The sequence below is a fragment of the Rhinatrema bivittatum genome, chromosome 8, assembly GCF_901001135.1.
Source record: "Rhinatrema bivittatum chromosome 8, aRhiBiv1.1, whole genome shotgun sequence".
In the NCBI taxonomy this organism is placed as follows: Eukaryota; Metazoa; Chordata; class Amphibia; order Gymnophiona; family Rhinatrematidae; genus Rhinatrema; species Rhinatrema bivittatum.
In genome coordinates, this window is record NC_042622.1 from 3,590,196 (window position 1) to 3,610,975 (window position 20,780).

Here is a 20,780-nt window from a genome sequence, read left to right on the forward strand (position 1 = left end):
GTGAGGATAATGATATATATTTTAGAGTGGTGGTAGCAGAATAAACGCTCCCATAGATGTGAGGATAATGATACATATTTTACAGTGGTGGTAGCGGAATAAACGCTCCCATAGATGTGAGGATAATGATACATATTTTACAGTGGTGGTAGCAGAATAAACACTCCCATAGATGTGAGGATAATGATACATATTTTACAGTGGTGGTAGCAGAATAAACGCTCCCATAGATGTGAGGATAATGATATATATTTTACAGTGGTGGTAGCAGAATAAACGCTCCCATAGATGTGAGGATAATGATAGATATTTTACAGTGGTGGTAGCAGAATAAACACTCCCATAGATGTGAGGATAATGATATATATTTTAGAGTGGTGGTAGCAGAATAAACGCTCCCATAGATGTGAGGATAATGATATATATTTTAGAGTGGTGGTAGCAGAATAAACGCTCCCATAGATGTGAGGATAATGATAGATATTTTACAGTGGTGGTAGCAGAATAAACGCTCCCATAGATGTGAGGATAATGATAGATATTTTACAGTGGTGGTAGCAGAATAAACGCTCCCATAGATGTGAGGATAATGATACATATTTTACAGTGGTGGTAGCGGAATAAACACTCCCATAGATGTGAGGATAATGATATATATTTTACAGTGGTGGTAGCGGAATAAACACTCCCATAGATGTGAGGATAATGATATATATTTTACAGTGGTGGTAGCGGAATAAACGCTCCCATAGATGTGAGGATAATGATACATATTTTAGAGTGGTGGTAGCAGAATAAACACTCCCATAGATGTGAGGATAATGATACATATTTTACAGTGGTGGTAGCAGAATAAACACTCCCATAGATGTGAGGATAATGATATATATTTTACAGTGGTGGTAGCAGAATAAACGCTCCCATAGATGTGAGGATAATGATATATATTTTAGAGTGGTGGTAGCAGAATAAACGCTCCCATAGATGTGAGGATAATGATACATATTTTAGAGTGGTGGTAGCAGAATAAACGCTCCCATAGATGTGAGGATAATGATACATATTTTAGAGTGGTGGTAGCAGAATAAACGCTCCCATAGATGTGAGGATAATGATACATATTTTAGAGTGGTGGTAGCAGAATAAACGCTCCCATAGATGTGAGGATAATGATACATATTTTAGAGTGGTGGTAGCAGAATAAACACTCCCATAGATGTGAGGATAATGATACATATTTTAGAGTGGTGGTAGCAGAATAAACGCTCCCATAGATGTGAGGATAATGATAGATATTTTACAGTGGTGGTAGCAGAATAAACACTCCCATAGATGTGAGGATAATGATATATATTTTAGAGTGGTGGTAGCAGAATAAACGCTCCCATAGATGTGAGGATAATGATAGATATTTTACAGTGGTGGTAGCAGAATAAACACTCCCATAGATGTGAGGATAATGATATATATTTTAGAGTGGTGGTAGCAGAATAAACACTCCCATAGATGTGAGGATAATGATATATATTTTACAGTGGTGGTAGCAGAATAAACACTCCCATAGATGTGAGGATAATGATAGATATTTTACAGTGGTGTTAGCAGAATAAACGCTCCCATAGATGTGAGGATAATGATATATATTTTACAGTGGTGTTAGCGGAATAAACGCTCCCATAGATGTGAGGATAATGATAGATATTTTACAGTGGTGTTAGCGGAATAAACGCTCCCATAGATGTGAGGATAATGATATATATTTTAGAGTGGTGGTAGCAGAATAAACACTCCCATAGATGTGAGGATAATGATAGATATTTTACAGTGGTGGTAGCAGAATAAACGCTCCCATAGATGTGAGGATAATGATATATATTTTACAGTGGTGGTAGCAGAATAAACGCTCCCATAGATGTGAGGATAATGATAGATATTTTACAGTGGTGGTAGCAGAATAAACGCTCCCATAGATGTGAGGATAATGATATATATTTTACAGTGGTGGTAGCAGAATAAACGCTCCCATAGATGTGAGGATAATGATATATATTTTACAGTGGTGGTAGCAGAATAAACGCTCCCATAGATGTGAGGATAATGATATATATTTTACAGTGGTGGTAGCAGAATAAACGCTCCCATAGATGTGAGGATAATGATACATATTTTAGAGTGGTGGTAGCAGAATAAACGCTCCCATAGATGTGAGGATAATGATACATATTTTAGAGTGGTGTTAGCGGAATAAACGCTCCCATAGATGTGAGGATAATGATAGATATTTTAGAGTGGTGGTAGCAGAATAAACACTCCCACAGATGTGAGGATAATGATAGATATTTTAGAGTGGTGGTAGCAGAATAAACACTCCCATAGATGTGAGGATAATGATACATATTTTAGAGTGGTGGTAGCAGAATAAACGCTCCCATAGATGTGAGGATAATGATATATATTTTACAGTGGTGGTAGCGGAATAAACACTCCCACAGATGTGAGGATAATGATAGATATTTTAGAGTGGTGGTAGCAGAATAAACACTCCCATAGATGTGAGGATAATGATACATATTTTACAGTGGTGGTAGCAGAATAAACACTCCCATAGATGTGAGGATAATGATATATATTTTAGAGTGGTGGTAGCAGAATAAACACTCCCACAGATGTGAGGATAATGATAGATATTTTAGAGTGGTGGTAGCAGAATAAACACTCCCATAGATGTGAGGATAATGATATATATTTTACAGTGGTGGTAGCAGAATAAACGCTCCCATAGATGTGAGGATAATGATACATATTTTACAGTGGTGGTAGCAGAATAAACGCTCCCATAGATGTGAGGATAATGATACATATTTTACAGTGGTGGTAGCAGAATAAACGCTCCCATAGATGTGAGGATAATGATACATATTTTACAGTGGTGGTAGCAGAATAAACGCTCCCATAGATGTGAGGATAATGATATATATTTTACAGTGGTGGTAGCAGAATAAACGCTCCCATAGATGTGAGGATAATGATACATATTTTACAGTGGTGGTAGCAGAATAAACGCTCCCATAGATGTGAGGATAATGATACATATTTTACAGTGGTGGTAGCGGAATAAACGCTCCCATAGATGTGAGGATAATGATATATATTTTACAGTGGTGGTAGCGGAATAAACACTCCCACAGATGTGAGGATAATGATATATATTTTACAGTGGTGGTAGCAGAATAAACACTCCCACAGATGTGAGGATAATGATAGATATTTTAGAGTGGTGGTAGCAGAATAAACGCTCCCACAGATGTGAGGATAATGATACATATTTTAGAGTGGTGGTAGCAGAATAAACGCTCCCATAGCTGTGAGGATAATGATACATATTTTAGAGTGGTGGTAGCAGAATAAACACTCCCATAGATGTGAGGATAATGATATATATTTTACAGTGGTGGTAGCAGAATAAACGCTCCCATAGATGTGAGGATAATGATAGATATTTTACAGTGGTGGTAGCAGAATAAACGCTCCCATAGATGTGAGGATAATGATATATATTTTACAGTGGTGGTAGCAGAATAAACGCTCCCATAGATGTGAGGATAATGATACATATTTTAGAGTGGTGGTAGCAGAATAAACGCTCCCATAGATGTGAGGATAATGATATATATTTTAGAGTGGTGGTAGCAGAATAAACACTCCCATAGATGTGAGGATAATGATAGATATTTTACAGTGGTGGTAGCAGAATAAACGCTCCCATAGATGTGAGGATAATGATACATATTTTACAGTGGTGGTAGCAGAATAAACGCTCCCATAGATGTGAGGATAATGATAGATATTTTACAGTGGTGGTAGCAGAATAAACGCTCCCATAGATGTGAGGATAATGATATATATTTTAGAGTGGTGGTAGCAGAATAAACGCTCCCATAGATGTGAGGATAATGATATATATTTTAGAGTGGTGGTAGCAGAATAAACGCTCCCATAGATGTGAGGATAATGATATATATTTTAGAGTGGTGGTAGCAGAATAAACACTCCCATAGATGTGAGGATAATGATACATATTTTACAGTGGTGGTAGCAGAATAAACGCTCCCATAGATGTGAGGATAATGATACATATTTTACAGTGGTGGTAGCAGAATAAACGCTCCCATAGATGTGAGGATAATGATAGATATTTTACAGTGGTGGTAGCAGAATAAACACTCCCATAGATGTGAGGATAATGATATATATTTTAGAGTGGTGGTAGCAGAATAAACGCTCCCATAGATGTGAGGATAATGATATATATTTTAGAGTGGTGGTAGCAGAATAAACACTCCCATAGATGTGAGGATAATGATACATATTTTACAGTGGTGGTAGCAGAATAAACGCTCCCATAGATGTGAGGATAATGATACATATTTTACAGTGGTGGTAGCAGAATAAACGCTCCCATAGATGTGAGGATAATGATAGATATTTTACAGTGGTGGTAGCAGAATAAACGCTCCCATAGATGTGAGGATAATGATACATATTTTACAGTGGTGGTAGCAGAATAAACGCTCCCATAGATGTGAGGATAATGATACATATTTTAGAGTGGTGGTAGCGGAATAAACGCTCCCATAGATGTGAGGATAATGATAGATATTTTACAGTGGTGGTAGCAGAATAAACACTCCCATAGATGTGAGGATAATGATACATATTTTAGAGTGGTGGTAGCGGAATAAACGCTCCCATAGATGTGAGGATAATGATAGATATTTTACAGTGGTGGTAGCAGAATAAACACTCCCATAGATGTGAGGATAATGATAGATATTTTACAGTGGTGGTAGCAGAATAAACGCTCCCATAGATGTGAGGATAATGATACATATTTTACAGTGGTGGTAGCAGAATAAACGCTCCCATAGATGTGAGGATAATGATACATATTTTACAGTGGTGGTAGCAGAATAAACGCTCCCATAGATGTGAGGATAATGATAGATATTTTACAGTGGTGGTAGCAGAATAAACGCTCCCATAGATGTGAGGATAATGATACATATTTTACAGTGGTGGTAGCAGAATAAACGCTCCCATAGATGTGAGGATAATGATACATATTTTAGAGTGGTGGTAGCGGAATAAACGCTCCCATAGATGTGAGGATAATGATAGATATTTTACAGTGGTGGTAGCAGAATAAACACTCCCATAGATGTGAGGATAATGATACATATTTTAGAGTGGTGGTAGCGGAATAAACGCTCCCATAGATGTGAGGATAATGATAGATATTTTACAGTGGTGGTAGCAGAATAAACACTCCCATAGATGTGAGGATAATGATAGATATTTTACAGTGGTGGTAGCAGAATAAACGCTCCCATAGATGTGAGGATAATGATACATATTTTACAGTGGTGGTAGCAGAATAAACACTCCCATAGATGTGAGGATAATGATACATATTTTACAGTGGTGGTAGCAGAATAAACGCTCCCATAGATGTGAGGATAATGATAGATATTTTAGAGTGGTGGTAGCAGAATAAACACTCCCATAGATGTGAGGATAATGATACATATTTTACAGTGGTGGTAGCAGAATAAACGCTCCCATAGATGTGAGGATAATGATACATATTTTAGAGTGGTGGTAGCGGAATAAACGCTCCCATAGCTGTGAGGATAATGATAGATATTTTACAGTGGTGGTAGCAGAATAAACACTCCCATAGATGTGAGGATAATGATAGATATTTTACAGTGGTGGTAGCAGAATAAACGCTCCCATAGATGTGAGGATAATGATACATATTTTAGAGTGGTGGTAGCGGAATAAACGCTCCCATAGCTGTGAGGATAATGATATATATTTTAGAGTGGTGGTAGCGGAATAAACGCTCCCATAGATGTGAGGATAATGATACATATTTTACAGTGGTGGTAGCGGAATAAACACTCCCATAGATGTGAGGATAATGATACATATTTTACAGTGGTGTTAGCAGAATAAACACTCCCATAGATGTGAGGATAATGATACATATTTTACAGTGGTGGTAGCAGAATAAACACTCCCATAGATGTGAGGATAATGATACATATTTTAGAGTGGTGGTAGCAGAATAAACGCTCCCATAGATGTGAGGATAATGATACATATTTTACAGTGGTGGTAGCAGAATAAACGCTCCCATAGATGTGAGGATAATGATACATATTTTACAGTGGTGGTAGCAGAATAAACGCTCCCATAGATGTGAGGATAATGATACATATTTTACAGTGGTGGTAGCAGAATAAACACTCCCACAGATGTGAGGATAATGATAGATATTTTACAGTGGTGGTAGCAGAATAAACACTCCCACAGATGTGAGGATAATGATAGATATTTTGAGTGACCGATTATTCATTCCATTTATGTGATATTGAGCTTTATTGTTTCTGTGAAACATGTGAAAATTGTGTGTTCTTGTACATGTCAGTTTCATGTTTTTATTATGTATGTTGATGATGTAAATCGCCTAGGCCTCCTCGTGGTAGGCGATTAATAAATTTTAATAAATGAAAATGAAAAATCAATCAATGAATGCCGGCACTAACAGGTGTTCCTGCTTTCCCAGGCCATTCATGAGAACATGAACTGCAGAGAGTACCAGGATGACCTGAGGATGCGGGCACAGAACGACCTGGCTGCCCGGCAGACCTCCGAGATGCTGATGGTGAGCCTGGGGGGTGACATTGTGGCGGTGCCTGTGATCATTGCCCATCAGCGGTGCCTGATTTTGCCCTCTTTCTTACAGACCATGGTGCAGCAGGGGGAGGCCATGCACTGTCCCCGCTGTCAGATCATCGTTCAGAAGAAGGAGGGCTGTGACTGGATTCGCTGCTCGGTCTGCCACACGGAGATCTGCTGGGCCACAAAGGGACCGCGCTGGGGGCCTGGGGTAAGAGAGTGCCCTGTGCAGGTGGGGCACACATCACTTTCTATCGCAGCTGTGCCTGTGCCCCTCATTCCTCTGCCTTCTGTCACAGGGCACCGGCGACACCAGTGGAGGCTGTCGCTGCAGACTGAACGGGGCGCCCTGCCATCCAAGCTGCCAGAACTGCCACTGAGAGGGAGCTGAAGACTGGGATTATGCAGCGCGACACGCAGAGGAGCAGAGGACGATTATCCTGCCAACTCCCTCAGCCTTCCACTCCTCCCGCTCTGCACACACCTAGAACACCACAGAAAATGTCTCCGTATCACCAAGATGCATCACTTCCTTCCTGCACCTCCTCCCAGAAAGCTCTTACTATCCTCACTGCATCCTGCTGCTCATGGGCCTGTCCAGAACGGTTTAACTTCTCTTCTGTACTCGCTCCACCCATTCATTCCCTCTGCAGCTCTTCATTCCCTTCTTCCCTGGACGCTTCTCTCTGCAGTGTCTGCTCCAGCACTTAACCTCAGCTGCACGGTTTCCGTCTCGCTGAACTGAATGCCTGCAGTATCCTGTCTGAGTGCGTGAACGCTTTCCATATTCAAATACAACTTTAAAAAGCACCTTAAATCCGGATTCAACGGTTTATATACTTTTTCTCTTATGTCTTTACTGGATTGTAAACTGCATTCTATAACTAATCCGTGGTAGTAAAGATCTCCTGCTGTAATTCCTGAATGTCCAGCTCTGAGCGTTAGTGAAGAAAGGGCTGCGGAGGCAAAACCAACTTTTAGCAGAAAGAGCCTTACTAAACTGTTCAAAGCAAAAACACGATACTTAAACTATTCAGACTGTTCTTTCTCATGAGCTCAATTAGAAAATTAACTTCACACCACTAGAAAATTAATCTTTATTCCTGTCATCATCTCTGTGGTGTTTTTCACTCAACGCACAATTAAGCTTTGAATCCATTGCCAGAGGATGTGGTTAGTGCAGTTAGTGTAGCTGGGTTCAAAAAAGGTTTGGATAAGTTCTTGGAGGAGAAGTCCATTACCTGCTATTAATCAAGTTTACTTAGGGAATAGCCACTGCTATTAATTGCATCAGTAGCATGGGTTCTTCTTAGTGTTTGGGTAATTGCCAGGTTCTTGTGGCCTGGTTTGGCCTCTGTTGGAAACAGGATGCTGGGCTTGATGGACCCTTGGTCTGATCCAGTATGGCAAGTTCTTATGTTCCTATGTACCCAGATCAGTCCAGAGTCCTGGGTTTTGCCTCCCTGCCAGCAAATGGAGACAGAGAAAGTCTCACTGACACTGTACATAACCCAGTGTGCCACCTGCACTCCCTCAGTATATCTCTGACTCCAGCAGATGGTAGATGTGTAAAACCTGCAGTCTGCAAAGAAAGAAAAATAAAAGATTAAAAGACAAAATTTCTGGATCCTCCCAGGGAGTTGTGAGGTCCTGGTGGGGCCATCCTCTCTGGTTTGAGATGGAAGAGCAGGAGGTTGGCGACCCTTCTAAAAGCTCGGTCTGGAGGTCCATGGAGTGGACATCTGGTGGTCCACATCCCTCATCCCCCACGAGACAGCGGTGGAACCTGCTGTCAGTTCTGCACTGCAAGCCCATTAGATCAGGGAAGAATCCCTTTCATACGGCTTGTCCCAGGCTGGGTGGCAAAAGTTTGGCAAAAGAAGATGGATATAGGCAGTGGTCTGACTCTTTTCTGATCTGCCATGCGGCCTGCGCTCTTGGAACCTGAACCTCTGCACCAAAATAAAATATTGGCTCTATGTATCTTTATTTGTTCTCAGAGAGTAAAAAAAAGAGAACCAGGAATTAGAGGAATCTGTGCAGCAGCGGGAGTCCAGGGGTGGGGGGGAGCTCAGCGATGGGATTTTTCAGCAGCCTCTCTGCCTGTGGAGGAGACCAGGTGTTGGCTTTGTGGTGCTGAAGGACTGTTCTCCTGCTTGCCGTTGAGGTGCTGGTGGTGCCTCGTGTGCGTGCAGAAAAAGCGGCTTGGTGTCCAGGGTCTGCCAGTTTTAATTTGCTTAGGTGCAAAGCTTGTTTAGTGGAACAAGCAGTGGGGGATGCTGGCTCTTGGCCCCAGTCTCCATGGATTCTTTGCTGGTCAAGAGGCCTGAGCTGTTGAGAAACTCTTCAGGCCTTTGATAATTTTCGGTGCCGGATATTGAATGGATCCAGGCCTAAACGTGCTGAAGGTGCAGACAGGCTTTGCTTGACGTATGTTAGGCCATGACAGCAGTTCTTTACCCACATGGGTAGGCGTGCACGCACATTCTCGCCATGTGACGGTGGTATGCGCAGGGACCTGTGCGAGTAAGGCTGCGTCTAGATTTGAGTGCATATGTCTGCGACCTAGGCTTGAGCACATATTTGCGCAGGCACTTGTACACATAAGTCTGCAACATAAACTTGGGTGCATATTTGCACAGTTACTTGTGCATGAAGGAGCACAGCCTATACGAGTGCATATTTGCACATGTATGTGTGCAGGTATGACTGCAATCTAGTCTTGAGTGCATATGTGTGTGCGTCCTGGAGGGATGTACGTGTACACCTGGGTGGCATTGGTATGCACGCAGGAGACTGCGTAGACCAAAGTTCAGGAGAGCTAGGCGCCGGGGACGAACACGTCCAAGTGCCGTGCCATCTGTGAGGCAATTCAGTCCTCGCTCTCTCTCTCCGTTTGTGTCATCACTGTTTAATGTTATAGTTTAATTCTGCCCTATCTTCCGACATCCATGTTTTACGCTCCCTGTTTTAATGTAACTTGTCATTTCTACTTAGACGTTAATTGGTTTCCCCATGTTCTAATGTAAACCGGTACGATAAGACCTGGTCTTGAGTATCGGTATAGTAAAAGAAGTTAAATAAATAAATAAATAGATGTTCAAAGCGATTTGACTGTAACAGCTTTTGCGCATGTTGGGACATCCCTCTAGAGACACCATAGGCCGAGAGGAAGTGGAGTGGGAGGCGAGGCAACAGTCAGTTTTCCTTCTCCCTTGTTCCCGAGGGCAGAAGCTTCCCTGAAAGAGAGAAGTTGGAGAGAGCAAGGTTGGGCCTATGGGCTTCGATTATAGATCCATCCTCCTCCTCCTGAGTGGAATGTTTCCAGGGCCTTCAGAGCTTTCTGCAAGGGCACCCAGCGAAGGCAAAGTAACTTGCTATGTAAAGAGCACATGCTCGGGCCTCCCATTTATCAGTCATGGTGGGCAAATGCCACAGGGAGGCTGCCCTGGTAATGTTCAAGGGGGTGTGGATCATGAGACATCGAAGGATTCTGATAGGGAACTGGCTTTCTCACCTCTAGAAGAGGGAGAAATTGCATTTGCTTGAGAGCTGCTTCAGATTCTGCTCAGATTTCTTTTTCTTTTTTCCCAGAAATGTCTTGCTGAGTCTGTTAGCTCAGAACCTGAACACGTTTAGCATGGCTGAGTCTGTTGTCTCAGATCCTGAACACGTTTAGTGTGGCCGGAGGTCAATTTTAAGTTAAGCAATCTTCTACATCCTTGACATATTGCAAATTTGGAGGATCTTTGAGTCCTGGTCTGCTGTTGACAGAGTGCAGCCGCAGCCTGTTCAGGCTATGGTGTCACATATTTTGGCTTTTCTACAGAAAGGTTTTGGTCAAGGGACTGGCCTTTAACTCTTTGAGAGTCCAGGTAGCAGCACTGAGTTGTCTCTGGATAAGGTACAAGGGTATCCTCTGTCCACATATCCTGATGTTCTACGGTTCCTTCAGGGAGCTAAGAATTGTGTCCTCAGGTGTGGAACATTTGTCCATCTTGGAATCTGAATCTAGTCCTTAGAGGATTGTATGAGCCTTGGTTTGAACCACTAAAGAGATCTATGATTAAGGGCTTGACTCTTACAATGGTTTTCTTGGTGGTTATTTGTTCAGCCAGGAGAATTTCGGAGCTCTAGGCGCTGTTGTGTTGAGATCCCTTCCTACAGATGTCGGATTCGGGGGTATCCTTATGCATGGTGCCTTCTTTTCTGCCTGAGGTAGTCTTGTTGTTCCTTCTTAGTTAGACAGTGGAGCTTCCAGCTTTTATGGATTTGGATTCCTCTACACCTCATGCAGAGGAGCTTAGGCTCTTAGATGGGAGGCATGCATTACTGAGGTATCTAAAGGTCACTTATAATTGCCATAGATTGGATCACCTCTTTATAGATTGGATCCACCTCTTTGTACTGTTGAGTGGTCCAAAGAAGGGAAATAAGTCATCTAAGGCTACAATTGTGGGTAGCTGAAGGAAGCGATCGAGTTGACTTGGAGAGCTGTCTCCATGTGACATTCACAGGGTGGCTACTGGGAAGTTGTTGCACACTTTTGCTAGGCATTATTGCTTGGATATTGGGGCTCTGGCTTCCATGTGTTTTAGTGAGAGTGTTTTACAAGCGGAACTCTCCAGGTCCCATCCAAGTTAAGGGAAGCTTAGGTACATCCCAGGAGTCTGGACTGATCTCAGTACATACAGGGAAAGGAAAATTGGTTCTTACCTGCTAATTTTCATTCCTTTACCACCACACATCAATCCAAAGACCCGCCTATTTACTCGGGAGAAGAGTCCGCTGCTCGTACTGTTGCTTTGTATATAGTACGGAGTTGTTGGAGGTTTTCCATGTTCAATCGTATCTCTTTATAATTATTCACCTGCCTTTATCTTTTTTCCAGCTTGTTTTAAGCTTCCAAGTTCTTTATTCCTTGTTGATTGTAACTTTTTGACTTATTCCTATCTTTTGTTATCTATTGTTTACCAGAATTGTTACTTCAGTTTACCCTTGTTAAATGTAAACCGATCCGATATGGTTATTTACTATGAAGGTCGGTATAAAAAACTGTTAAATAAATAAATTTGGGAAACGAGTTTTCAATTGTCTTTTTGGGCAGGTTTATCTTCATCTTCTTCCGGCTCATTGGAGGGGAGGGCGTTTGCTTAGAAATTTATGGTTGTTGCTATCATCTTGGCTTGGGTACAGGTCAATACTGAGGGGCTGCAGGTGGCACACTGGGTTATGTACAGTGTCAGTGAAACTTTCTCTGTCTCCATCTGCTGGCAGGGAGGCAAAACCCAGGAGTCTGGACTAATCTCTGGTACCACAGGAACAAAAATTAGCAGGTAAGAACCAATTTTCCTTTTTGTGATCTTATAGGACCAAAACCTATATAAAATTAGATGCTTGCACATTGATGAATTAATGTAAAAGTTAGAGCATCCCTGCGCTCTCTGTTCTAAGGTTGCATTCTGGTGGGATTGCTCATTTACCTGTAATTCTCTCTCTCAGCTACCTTGGCCTTCCTCATCCTAAGTACAATATTTGCTTTCTGTTATATTCTTACCAACCAGGGCTTTATTGATATAATCCTTTATACAGTGGTGAAGTAAATGTAGTAATCCTCACCCTTAATTCTGAAAGATCAGAATTCAAATCCAGACCTAAAAATGTACCTTCTTGAAGCTGCTTTTAAAATTTGAACCCTGGTTCTCCCTAGGTGTGGCCTTTTCAACTATACTCATTCTTTCTAGGTAAATAAAGCTTCCAGAACATTTGACTAGACAGTAAGCACAATGGAGCAGAAACTCTCTCTGCACTGTACGTGATTATTAGTAGTAATAAGAGTAAAAGGAAATAAAAATTCACTGACCACACTGATGGAAGTGTAAATCATTAAACCTCCTTAACCACTAATTATACAGCATGAAGTCTCAGTATTGTCTAAGGAATTTACTAGACAAAATTCAACAATAGTCAGATCTAGAAGAAATATTTTAGGAAACGCCACCTAAAGTTCATTTCCACAAAAAAAACCCCAACCATCTCAACTATGCTGGATAACAATGAAGAACCTATTTCCTCTTCATCCAGTCAGGCCAGTCCATTACCCTTGGGTTTTGCATGCCAACCAGCAGATGGAGACAGAGATCCAAAGCTTGCTCATGTCCCCCTTTATATATCTCTGTGCTAACATCAACCTGCCAGTATTCTCCCTCTCCAGCAAATGGTGGATGAGTTTCCCATGCTGGAAGCTGAGGCTTGGCTAGGCCAGATGAACAGGAAGATTCTGGTGGACAGATGGATTCTCCCTGGTTGTACTTTAGCCTGAATGGATTTCAGATTGCTGAAAGAAGAGCTCGCTCTTGAGGTGATAGCACTGTGCTTCCTCCCTCAGTGAGAGCAGGTGAGTACAAGGGGCTTTAAGGGAGATCAGACTCCATTGGGACTTTCCACCTCCTGCCCTTATTCCACCCTCACCTCACTCAGCTTTTGGCTGCTCCAGCTCTTTCATTGGCTCCTGGTTTGCCTTTCTGTGGTACAGTTTAAAAAATAAAAAAAAAAGTCATCATTTCTGCATTTGTTCCTGTTCAGTGGCTGAGGACCAGGGCAGGGTGAAGGCTGTGAGTTGGTGTGCAGGCTGTGCCAGAGACTCGAGTTGAGTCAGAACAGTCTGCAGGGGAGAACAGCTGGAATAGGCTCAAGTGAGTGAAAGCAGCCATTCCGGTGATGGAAGGAGCATTCAGTTAATATGGCTGTAGCAGACCGCGGGGATGAAAGAGACTTGTGCTCTATATGCTTGCTGAGATTCATTCCAGTTCCTGGCACCAGCAGTTCAAATGGGGGAGTTTTCTAACTTGGGTCTAGCAATACTATGCATATTCGGCTCCATGGCATTCTCAGAAGGGCTTGAGGCTAGGGGGGGGTCAGTTTTGTGTTGGTTTCCCACCATGGGGTCACCTGGAGCGGCAGCCATCTTAGAAGTCTAGCATTGTATGTCCCGCATAGTTTGTGCCAGCAGGCTGAAGCTGCAATTGTCAGGGTGGTGATGACATATCCACAGCAGGAATGGCATTTGGGGGAGTCTCGCAGTGGGCGGATGTGGTAGTTGAGTTCAGCTCTCCAGCTACCGCAGAGTAAAAAGCAGCTGTTTGCAGTGACGGAAGGTAACTGTTCCCACCTGCGGTTATGAGTTCCTTCACGCTCCTCACTGAGGACTGTGCTGGGCCTACTTCCTCCATGTCTGTAGCCACCCCTCTTTCCCGCAGAGGCGGTGATGTTTCCTGATCTGCCCTGGGTCACCCCTTTTAAATAACTGGCTGTATATTTTGCCGAGGGTTGTGCTCCAAGAAGGGGTCAGCTGGGTTGTACTTCTTGCTGGCAGTTCAAATGGGTAGGAATGGCAGACATCTTTGAGTGCAGGAGAGTGAATGGCCTTCCTCTACTATGCCTGAGTCTGTCAGATTGGAGAGCTCACTGTCAAGAGTTCCAGACACAGGGTCTCAGTACAGGTGACTTGATTCATCCACCATCTCGAGGCACAAGTGGATTGGTTAGCCCTTCTCGGTTTTTTTGCTCCTCAATTGCTTGGGGTAGCAGTGAGAGTGATGTCTGTCAATGCCACAGCAATGGTGTACTTAATCTATCAAGGGGAAACCAGAGCCCACAGATCTCCTTGGGAATGGAGCTGCTTCTTCCAGGGGCAGGAAAGTATCTCTCAACCTTGTCGCATCTGCTGTAGCAGACATGGAAACCATGCTGGCCAGTAATCTTAGTCGTCTCGTGTTAGATTCAGGAGAATAGAGTGATAAGGTGGGAGCTTCCATTCCCTGGTTTGATGGCACCTAGCGCAAATGTGAAGAGGTGTCATTGAAGGATTCCTGTTTGATTGGCATAGTTGCCCCAGTTTTACAGGGGCTGCAGGGTGAAGCCTTGTGTTCCTCCTTGGCCTGTTATAGGCAGAGTAATTCAATCATCTGAGGCTGGTTCTGATGGTGGCTTTGGACGATCTCCATTTTGTTCCACAGGATTGGTTGTGTCAGGGACCGGTGGCTCATGAGGATCCACATCAATTCTTGTTAAAGGTCTGGCCCTCGAAAGGGTTACAGTGGTGGTGAAAGGATATTCACAAGCTGTGTTTGCAAAAATGGTGAGAGTGAGGAAGTTTTCAGCTTCCCCAGCTTATGCAGATGTGAGGAATGTTTTCAGAGATTGGTGCTCTGGGACAATAGTGTCTGCCGGGACGTAACTCTATACGAATGATTTTGAAATCTACAGGATGACCTCTCCCAAGGTTTGGTCCTTACTATATGAGTGATGCTGGTGGCAGCCCTTTATTTTATGGGGGATGGATTTGAAACCAGCTCCTGCCTTCCCATCCAAAGTTGGGCCATTGTTTTATGTGGGTCCCAGCACATCCAGTCTACTACGGTATTTGGATTCCAGCTTCCTTTTGGGACCTCCTTTGGCGTTTCTGCTTTGTTGTCAGAGGCCACAGTTTTTCTTATGGTGATTCTCTAAGGTTACTCACCAGGAAGACAGTTTTCAAAATAGCTGTCTGTTTAGCCTGCAACTCCATGTATTGGAGTTGCAGGCTCTCTTTGACCATGATTCCTTTCTTACCATTATTCCAGGCAAGGTGTAGCCTTGCTCAGTACCTTCCTTTCACAGGTGGGGTTGAACTTCCAAATAAATCAGTCTATTAAAAAAAAAATGGAAGGGATTGTGACAATGTATGGGGCCTCTTCATCCCTTGAATGTATGAAGGTCTCGTTTACGGTAACTCGTGGTCACCAATGAGCTCCAGATTTTGGTGCATTTTTTGTCCTATGTGATGGCGTACGTAAAAGGGTTGTGGCCTATAGAGTGACAGTGGTGCGATGGATTTAAAGAGGTTTTATGGCTGCATCTGTAGGAGCTCGCATGCCTCTTCTGAGGCAGATTGGGTGCGTTTCATGAGGGTGTAAGCTACTTTGTGGGCAAAGTGGCAGTTGGTTTCTCCATTGCAGATTTGCAAGGCAGTGACTTGGTCATCCTTGCCTACATTTTCTAAGCACTGCTGTCTGGATGTTATTACTTTGGTGATGTTGGAGGGGACACGAGCAGCATCCCACCCTATGAGGGATTAGCTTTGGTACATCCCAAGGCCTGACTGGATGAAGAGGAAGGTGACATTACTATTTACTTGATAATTTCCTTTCCTTTAGTCCATGTTCCCTCCCTACACTGCGGGATGTTTGTATACTTTGTCAGTTTCATGGAAAGTGTATGTCTTCCCAATGAGTCGAAACCTGAGTTATTGGCGAGTGTGGAAGAATTTATGAATCTTGCCGCTTGTTCCCAGGTGTCTGCGGTTTCTTTGCTTCCTCTTCCTTTTGGAAGTTTAAAGAGAGAGATATTTATATAATAATAATGTAATAATACTAAAATGTACTTATAATAGTAACAGCTACGTTGTTTATGATTGATAAGTTGTCCACAGTTCTCGTTTGCAGAATTTACCGGCAGGCTGATGTCAGCACGTAAGTATGTGAAGGGTGACCACAGTGAGCTTTAGATCTGTCTCTATATGCAGGTTGGCTTGCATAACCCAAGGGTAATGGACTGGCCTGACTATGCTAGAGGAAAGGAACTGAGCAGGTAAGTGCTAATGTTACCTTATTTCACCCCTCCAAGTGGGAAAAAATGGTAAATTAGGCAACTACATAGAGTTTTAGATACAGAGTAAAACTGCAGCTTTTCAGCAAACAAAAGAAAAATCTGTACAACCTTTTTTCACTAGAATGAACTGCCATAAAGAGCCTACAAAACACATACAACAGTATCATCAAACTAACAGACAAAGAAGATTTTGTGGTAACTGATCAAGGTAGCTAATCGGAGAAAACTATTGTGCGTTGAGTGAAAAATTCTTTTTCACTCAACGCACAATAAATCTCTGGAATTTGTTGCCAGAGGATGTGGTTAGTGCAGTTAGTGTAGCTGGGTTCAAAAAAGGTTTGGATAAGTTCTTGGAAGAGAAGTCCATTAACTGCTATTAATCAAGTTTACTTAGGGAATAGTCACTGCTATTAATTGCATCAGTAGCATGGGATCTTCTAGGTGTTTGGGTAATTGCCAGGTTCTTGTGGCCTGGTTTGGCCTCTGTTGGAAACAGGATGCTGGGCTTGATGGACCCTTGGTTTGACCCAGCATGGCACGTTCTTATGTTCTTATGTTCTTAGCTGCATGGAAATGCACTACACAACTGAAGTATCTTATCAACATATTTCCAAAGCAAGTACAATCTCAGCTGCAAAACCTGATACCAATTCATCCTTCTGCAAGCACCCAAAATCTACGAAACCTGGCAGACTAATCGTATCCAGCAACCTAAACTCTGCGCACGGCCCAAATTGCTTTCTACAAGACTTTCTGAACAAGGTAAAGAACAAAAGACCAGCTACCGCCTAGTACTATCCTGTACCAATGGATGTACAGCCACAGTCCCCATGGATATGATATAGCTGCAGGTGAAAGTTTTCTAAAGACAACCAATACACATCAGAAACTATTACAAAATGAATCAAATTCATCCTCATCCCTAACTACTTCCGTTTTAATATCGACATCTGTCTACAGATCATGGGTGTCAGGATAGCACCACAATATGTCAGCCTTTTCATGGCAGAACTGAAAGACATTTTTTAATAAACAGACTAGATCCTTCAAATATTACAGGTATATTGAAGATTAACATTTTGACTGTCCACAAGAAGGCCCCGTAACAGCTGCCACCTACCCTGAGCACCGTTGAGACCAGGACACCACCACAATCTCTCGGAGCAAGGACGCTGCCATGACTCACCTGATCCTCTTTTTAAAGAGCCCATGATGAGGAACGTCCCTATGGTACATCGCAACGATATTATACAGTAGAGCTATTTAAACGCCAAGAATATAAGACAGGTGCTTGGCACCAGGTTGTCCTGCCTTGCAGTGTGTTGCTACCTTCCATGCCTCATTGTCCTGTCTAGTCCTGCTGTCCTGCCTTGTCCTGGTAATCAGTCTCTTATCTCATCTGTCTTGGCTGTTTAGGCCTAATTCCTGGTTCTGACCTCTGCAGCGGATACTGACTTTGCTTCTGGATTGCCACCTGCCCTGACCCCATCTTGGGCCCGGATTATGATTGCTCGCTGCCTGCCCCAACCTTGACCCAGACGCTGTCTACTCGCTGCCAGTCCTGACCTTCACTTTGTCTGACCGCTCCTTACGGGACCTTCGCCTAAGCCCTGCTGGTCCCTGGAACTCAAAGGCTGAACCTGTGGGAATAAGGTGAAGCTCCAGTGCCACTAAGAGCGAGTCCACCAGCTGTTGGTGAGGACCTAGTGGGTTCACCTGCCAAGAGCTTACATCTGACACAGTGACATGATTTGGACTGAGGGAGAAAAGACTCAAACAATTTCACAACTCCTTTAATGGGCACAATGTCTGCTTTGTGTTTGCTGTCCCACCTATGAGGACAGTCCCATGCTGGATCTTGTATTTCTCCATTTTATTATTCTTTATTTTCAGTTTTTCATCATACAACTCAGTCAGTAATACTTAATGCATTGAATACTCATAATACAGCAATTACAGGAGGTAATCTGATCTACTTTTATCATTTTATAGACCTTTACTAGTACATTGTTCAGTCCAACTTCTGTCACACATTAGGCTGTCGCTGATCTAGAAGGTGTAATCCAACTTACCTCACTCATTTTCATATTTGAAATTTTCTCCTTTTAAATTTTTTCAATTTCACATTTTTTAAAATTTTTTATTGAATTCAGTTGCCAGACCAGAATAAAAAGCAACTAAGATAAAACAAGCAATTCAGGGAGGAGGAAGTGATGTCACTCCAAGGGATGGCGGCTTAAGCTGAGCTCTCCATGCCCGAGCCGAGCAAACCCTCCTAATTTGCAATCAGATCGGCAGCGTAGTGAGTGAAAAATATAAAGAAATATATCGGCGGGAAACAGGATGTCAGCGCGGCGAAAAATGCCAGACTTAAAGCAGTTTTCGTTCAAGAGTGCGGCTCTGAAGCAACAAACCAGCCCTGATGGGGATCCCATGCCAGAAAATGGCACCGGCTCGGCGGGGACAGAAATGGTGGAGGATGAAGGTGAGCACAGAACAGCGCAAACAGAACAACCCCCCTCTCAGGACGACTTTAAAAAATGTTTTGGGGAGGTGAGAGCTGACATGGGTCTGCTGAAGCAGGAGCTACACACAATAGTGGCTGAGCTGAGAAATGATTACTCAGCCCTGGGCAGCTGCATAGAAGAAGAGGAACAAAGGCAGGAGGATCAGGCAGCAGCAGTGGGGGAGGCTCAGCAAACGTTGCAAGAATTACAGGATGGAAATGGGTGGACGACCTTGAGAACCGGTCCAGGAGAAGCAACCTCAGATTTTGAGGGATCCCTGAAGAATCTGCCTACTTAGATCAAAGATATATGTAATACTCTATTGAACCCAATGGAGAGCGAAGCAGAACCAGTGAACATTAAACTAGCCCCGTGCCCATAGAGCGCTGGCTAAGGCACAAAATAATTTTCCCAGAGACATCGTGGTCTGTTTTCATGAGTTTGCGATCAAGGAACAGGTGATATTGAAAGAAAGACAAATGAAAAGCATCCATTGGCACAGGCACAAAATAGAAGTACCCAGGACCTCTCCCCACTAACAATAAAGGAAAGGAGAGACTTTAAGGAAGTGGTCCAAGCCCTGAAAGAGGCAGGACATCGCTATAAATGATTATTTCCTTTTGGATTACAATTTACTATAAATGGTATATGAACAAGAGTGAGGTTGGTGGAAGAAGGCCAGAGAATCCTGCAAGAAGCTGGGCTACAACCCAGGACAACACCTAGAATGAGGCAGGCGGTAGCAACTCCAGGGAAGGACCTCACTGCAAGATGGCAGAGAGTGCAGAATGGAGGGAAGCGGTTACGCTGCCACTCGGAAGGCCCCTTTCCAAGAAGAGACCCAGCTACCTGAGAGCTGACGTGTGATATGGAGTGTCAAATTCATTCACGGAAGAGATATGAATCAAATATAGACTATTCCTGAATTCCAAAGGTGTACGATATGTACTTTGCTTTAAGTTCTAGGCTCTGCCCGCAGAGCAGATAATGTTTTTGGGAGTTAACTTTTATTGCTGTGCTAAATCTTTAATTTCGGGAGGTGTTTAACAGCTAAAGATTTTACAGTGATCAGCTAATACAAGCCGCGGAGACAGGCCGCCGAGAAGTTGTAGTGGCGTCATTCCTCATGGTGGAAGGCGATACTGTTCTGAGGAGAGAGAGAGGGGAGGGGGTGGAAAAGGATTAGGGAAATGGAAATTGGTTAAGGGGCTCCTGACTGGGATACTCCTGAGTAGGGGGATGTTTTGGCTGAAAAGCAGGGAAGGGCAAGTGATTCCGCAAGTGGGTAGGGGTATTTCTTACAAGCACCTCAGGGGTATGTCAGTGGTAGGTGAAGGCGAGGGTTAAAGTTATCATGACAGCTTTGAAATGCATTTCTTGGAATGTGAAAGGTCTCAATACATATAAAAAAAGAAAAAAGCTAATACTAGATGCTGTACGTATGCAAGCAGATATTTTTCTCTGCCAAGAAACACACATACATAAAAGACATGAGCGTTTAATAATCTCTAATCATTTTCCCCAGCAATATTTTGCATCCGCCAATGCCTCGTCTAAATATAGTGGAGTGTGCATCTTAATTTCCCAAAAAGTAGCCATCGATGTAAAATCAGTGTTGAGGGACACAGATGGCAGATATCTGATTATAAAATTCAAGCAAGGGACAGAAATGTATACAGTAGCTAACATCTATGGCTCGAATACAGGGCAGGGGAGATTCTTGGATAATTTTTCAAGGATACTAAAACAATGGGCAGAAGGGCAAATTATTCTAGGTGGTGACTTTAACATCACCAGATACCCATACCTAGATAACAGTGGAGGTGCTGGAGGGGCACCTAAAGTGGAAAAGAAGGGTTTGAAAGCGCTGATTGAGGA

General features: G+C 42.9%; 1 protein-coding gene across 1 annotated transcript in view; it reads left to right on the forward strand.

The window, feature by feature from the left end:
• The window catches only part of LOC115097450 (ranBP-type and C3HC4-type zinc finger-containing protein 1-like), an 84,047-nt gene extending 76,063 nt beyond the window's left edge, over positions 1-7,984 (forward strand). Inside the window, exons 9-11 of the mRNA XM_029613270.1 lie at positions 6,632-6,730; positions 6,812-6,955; positions 7,044-7,984. Coding sequence (XP_029469130.1) covers positions 6,632-6,730; positions 6,812-6,955; positions 7,044-7,124 — 324 coding nt within the window. The 3' untranslated portion in view covers positions 7,125-7,984. The remainder of the gene's footprint in view (positions 1-6,631; positions 6,731-6,811; positions 6,956-7,043) is intronic.
• The last annotated feature ends 12,796 nt before the right edge of the window (positions 7,985-20,780 follow it).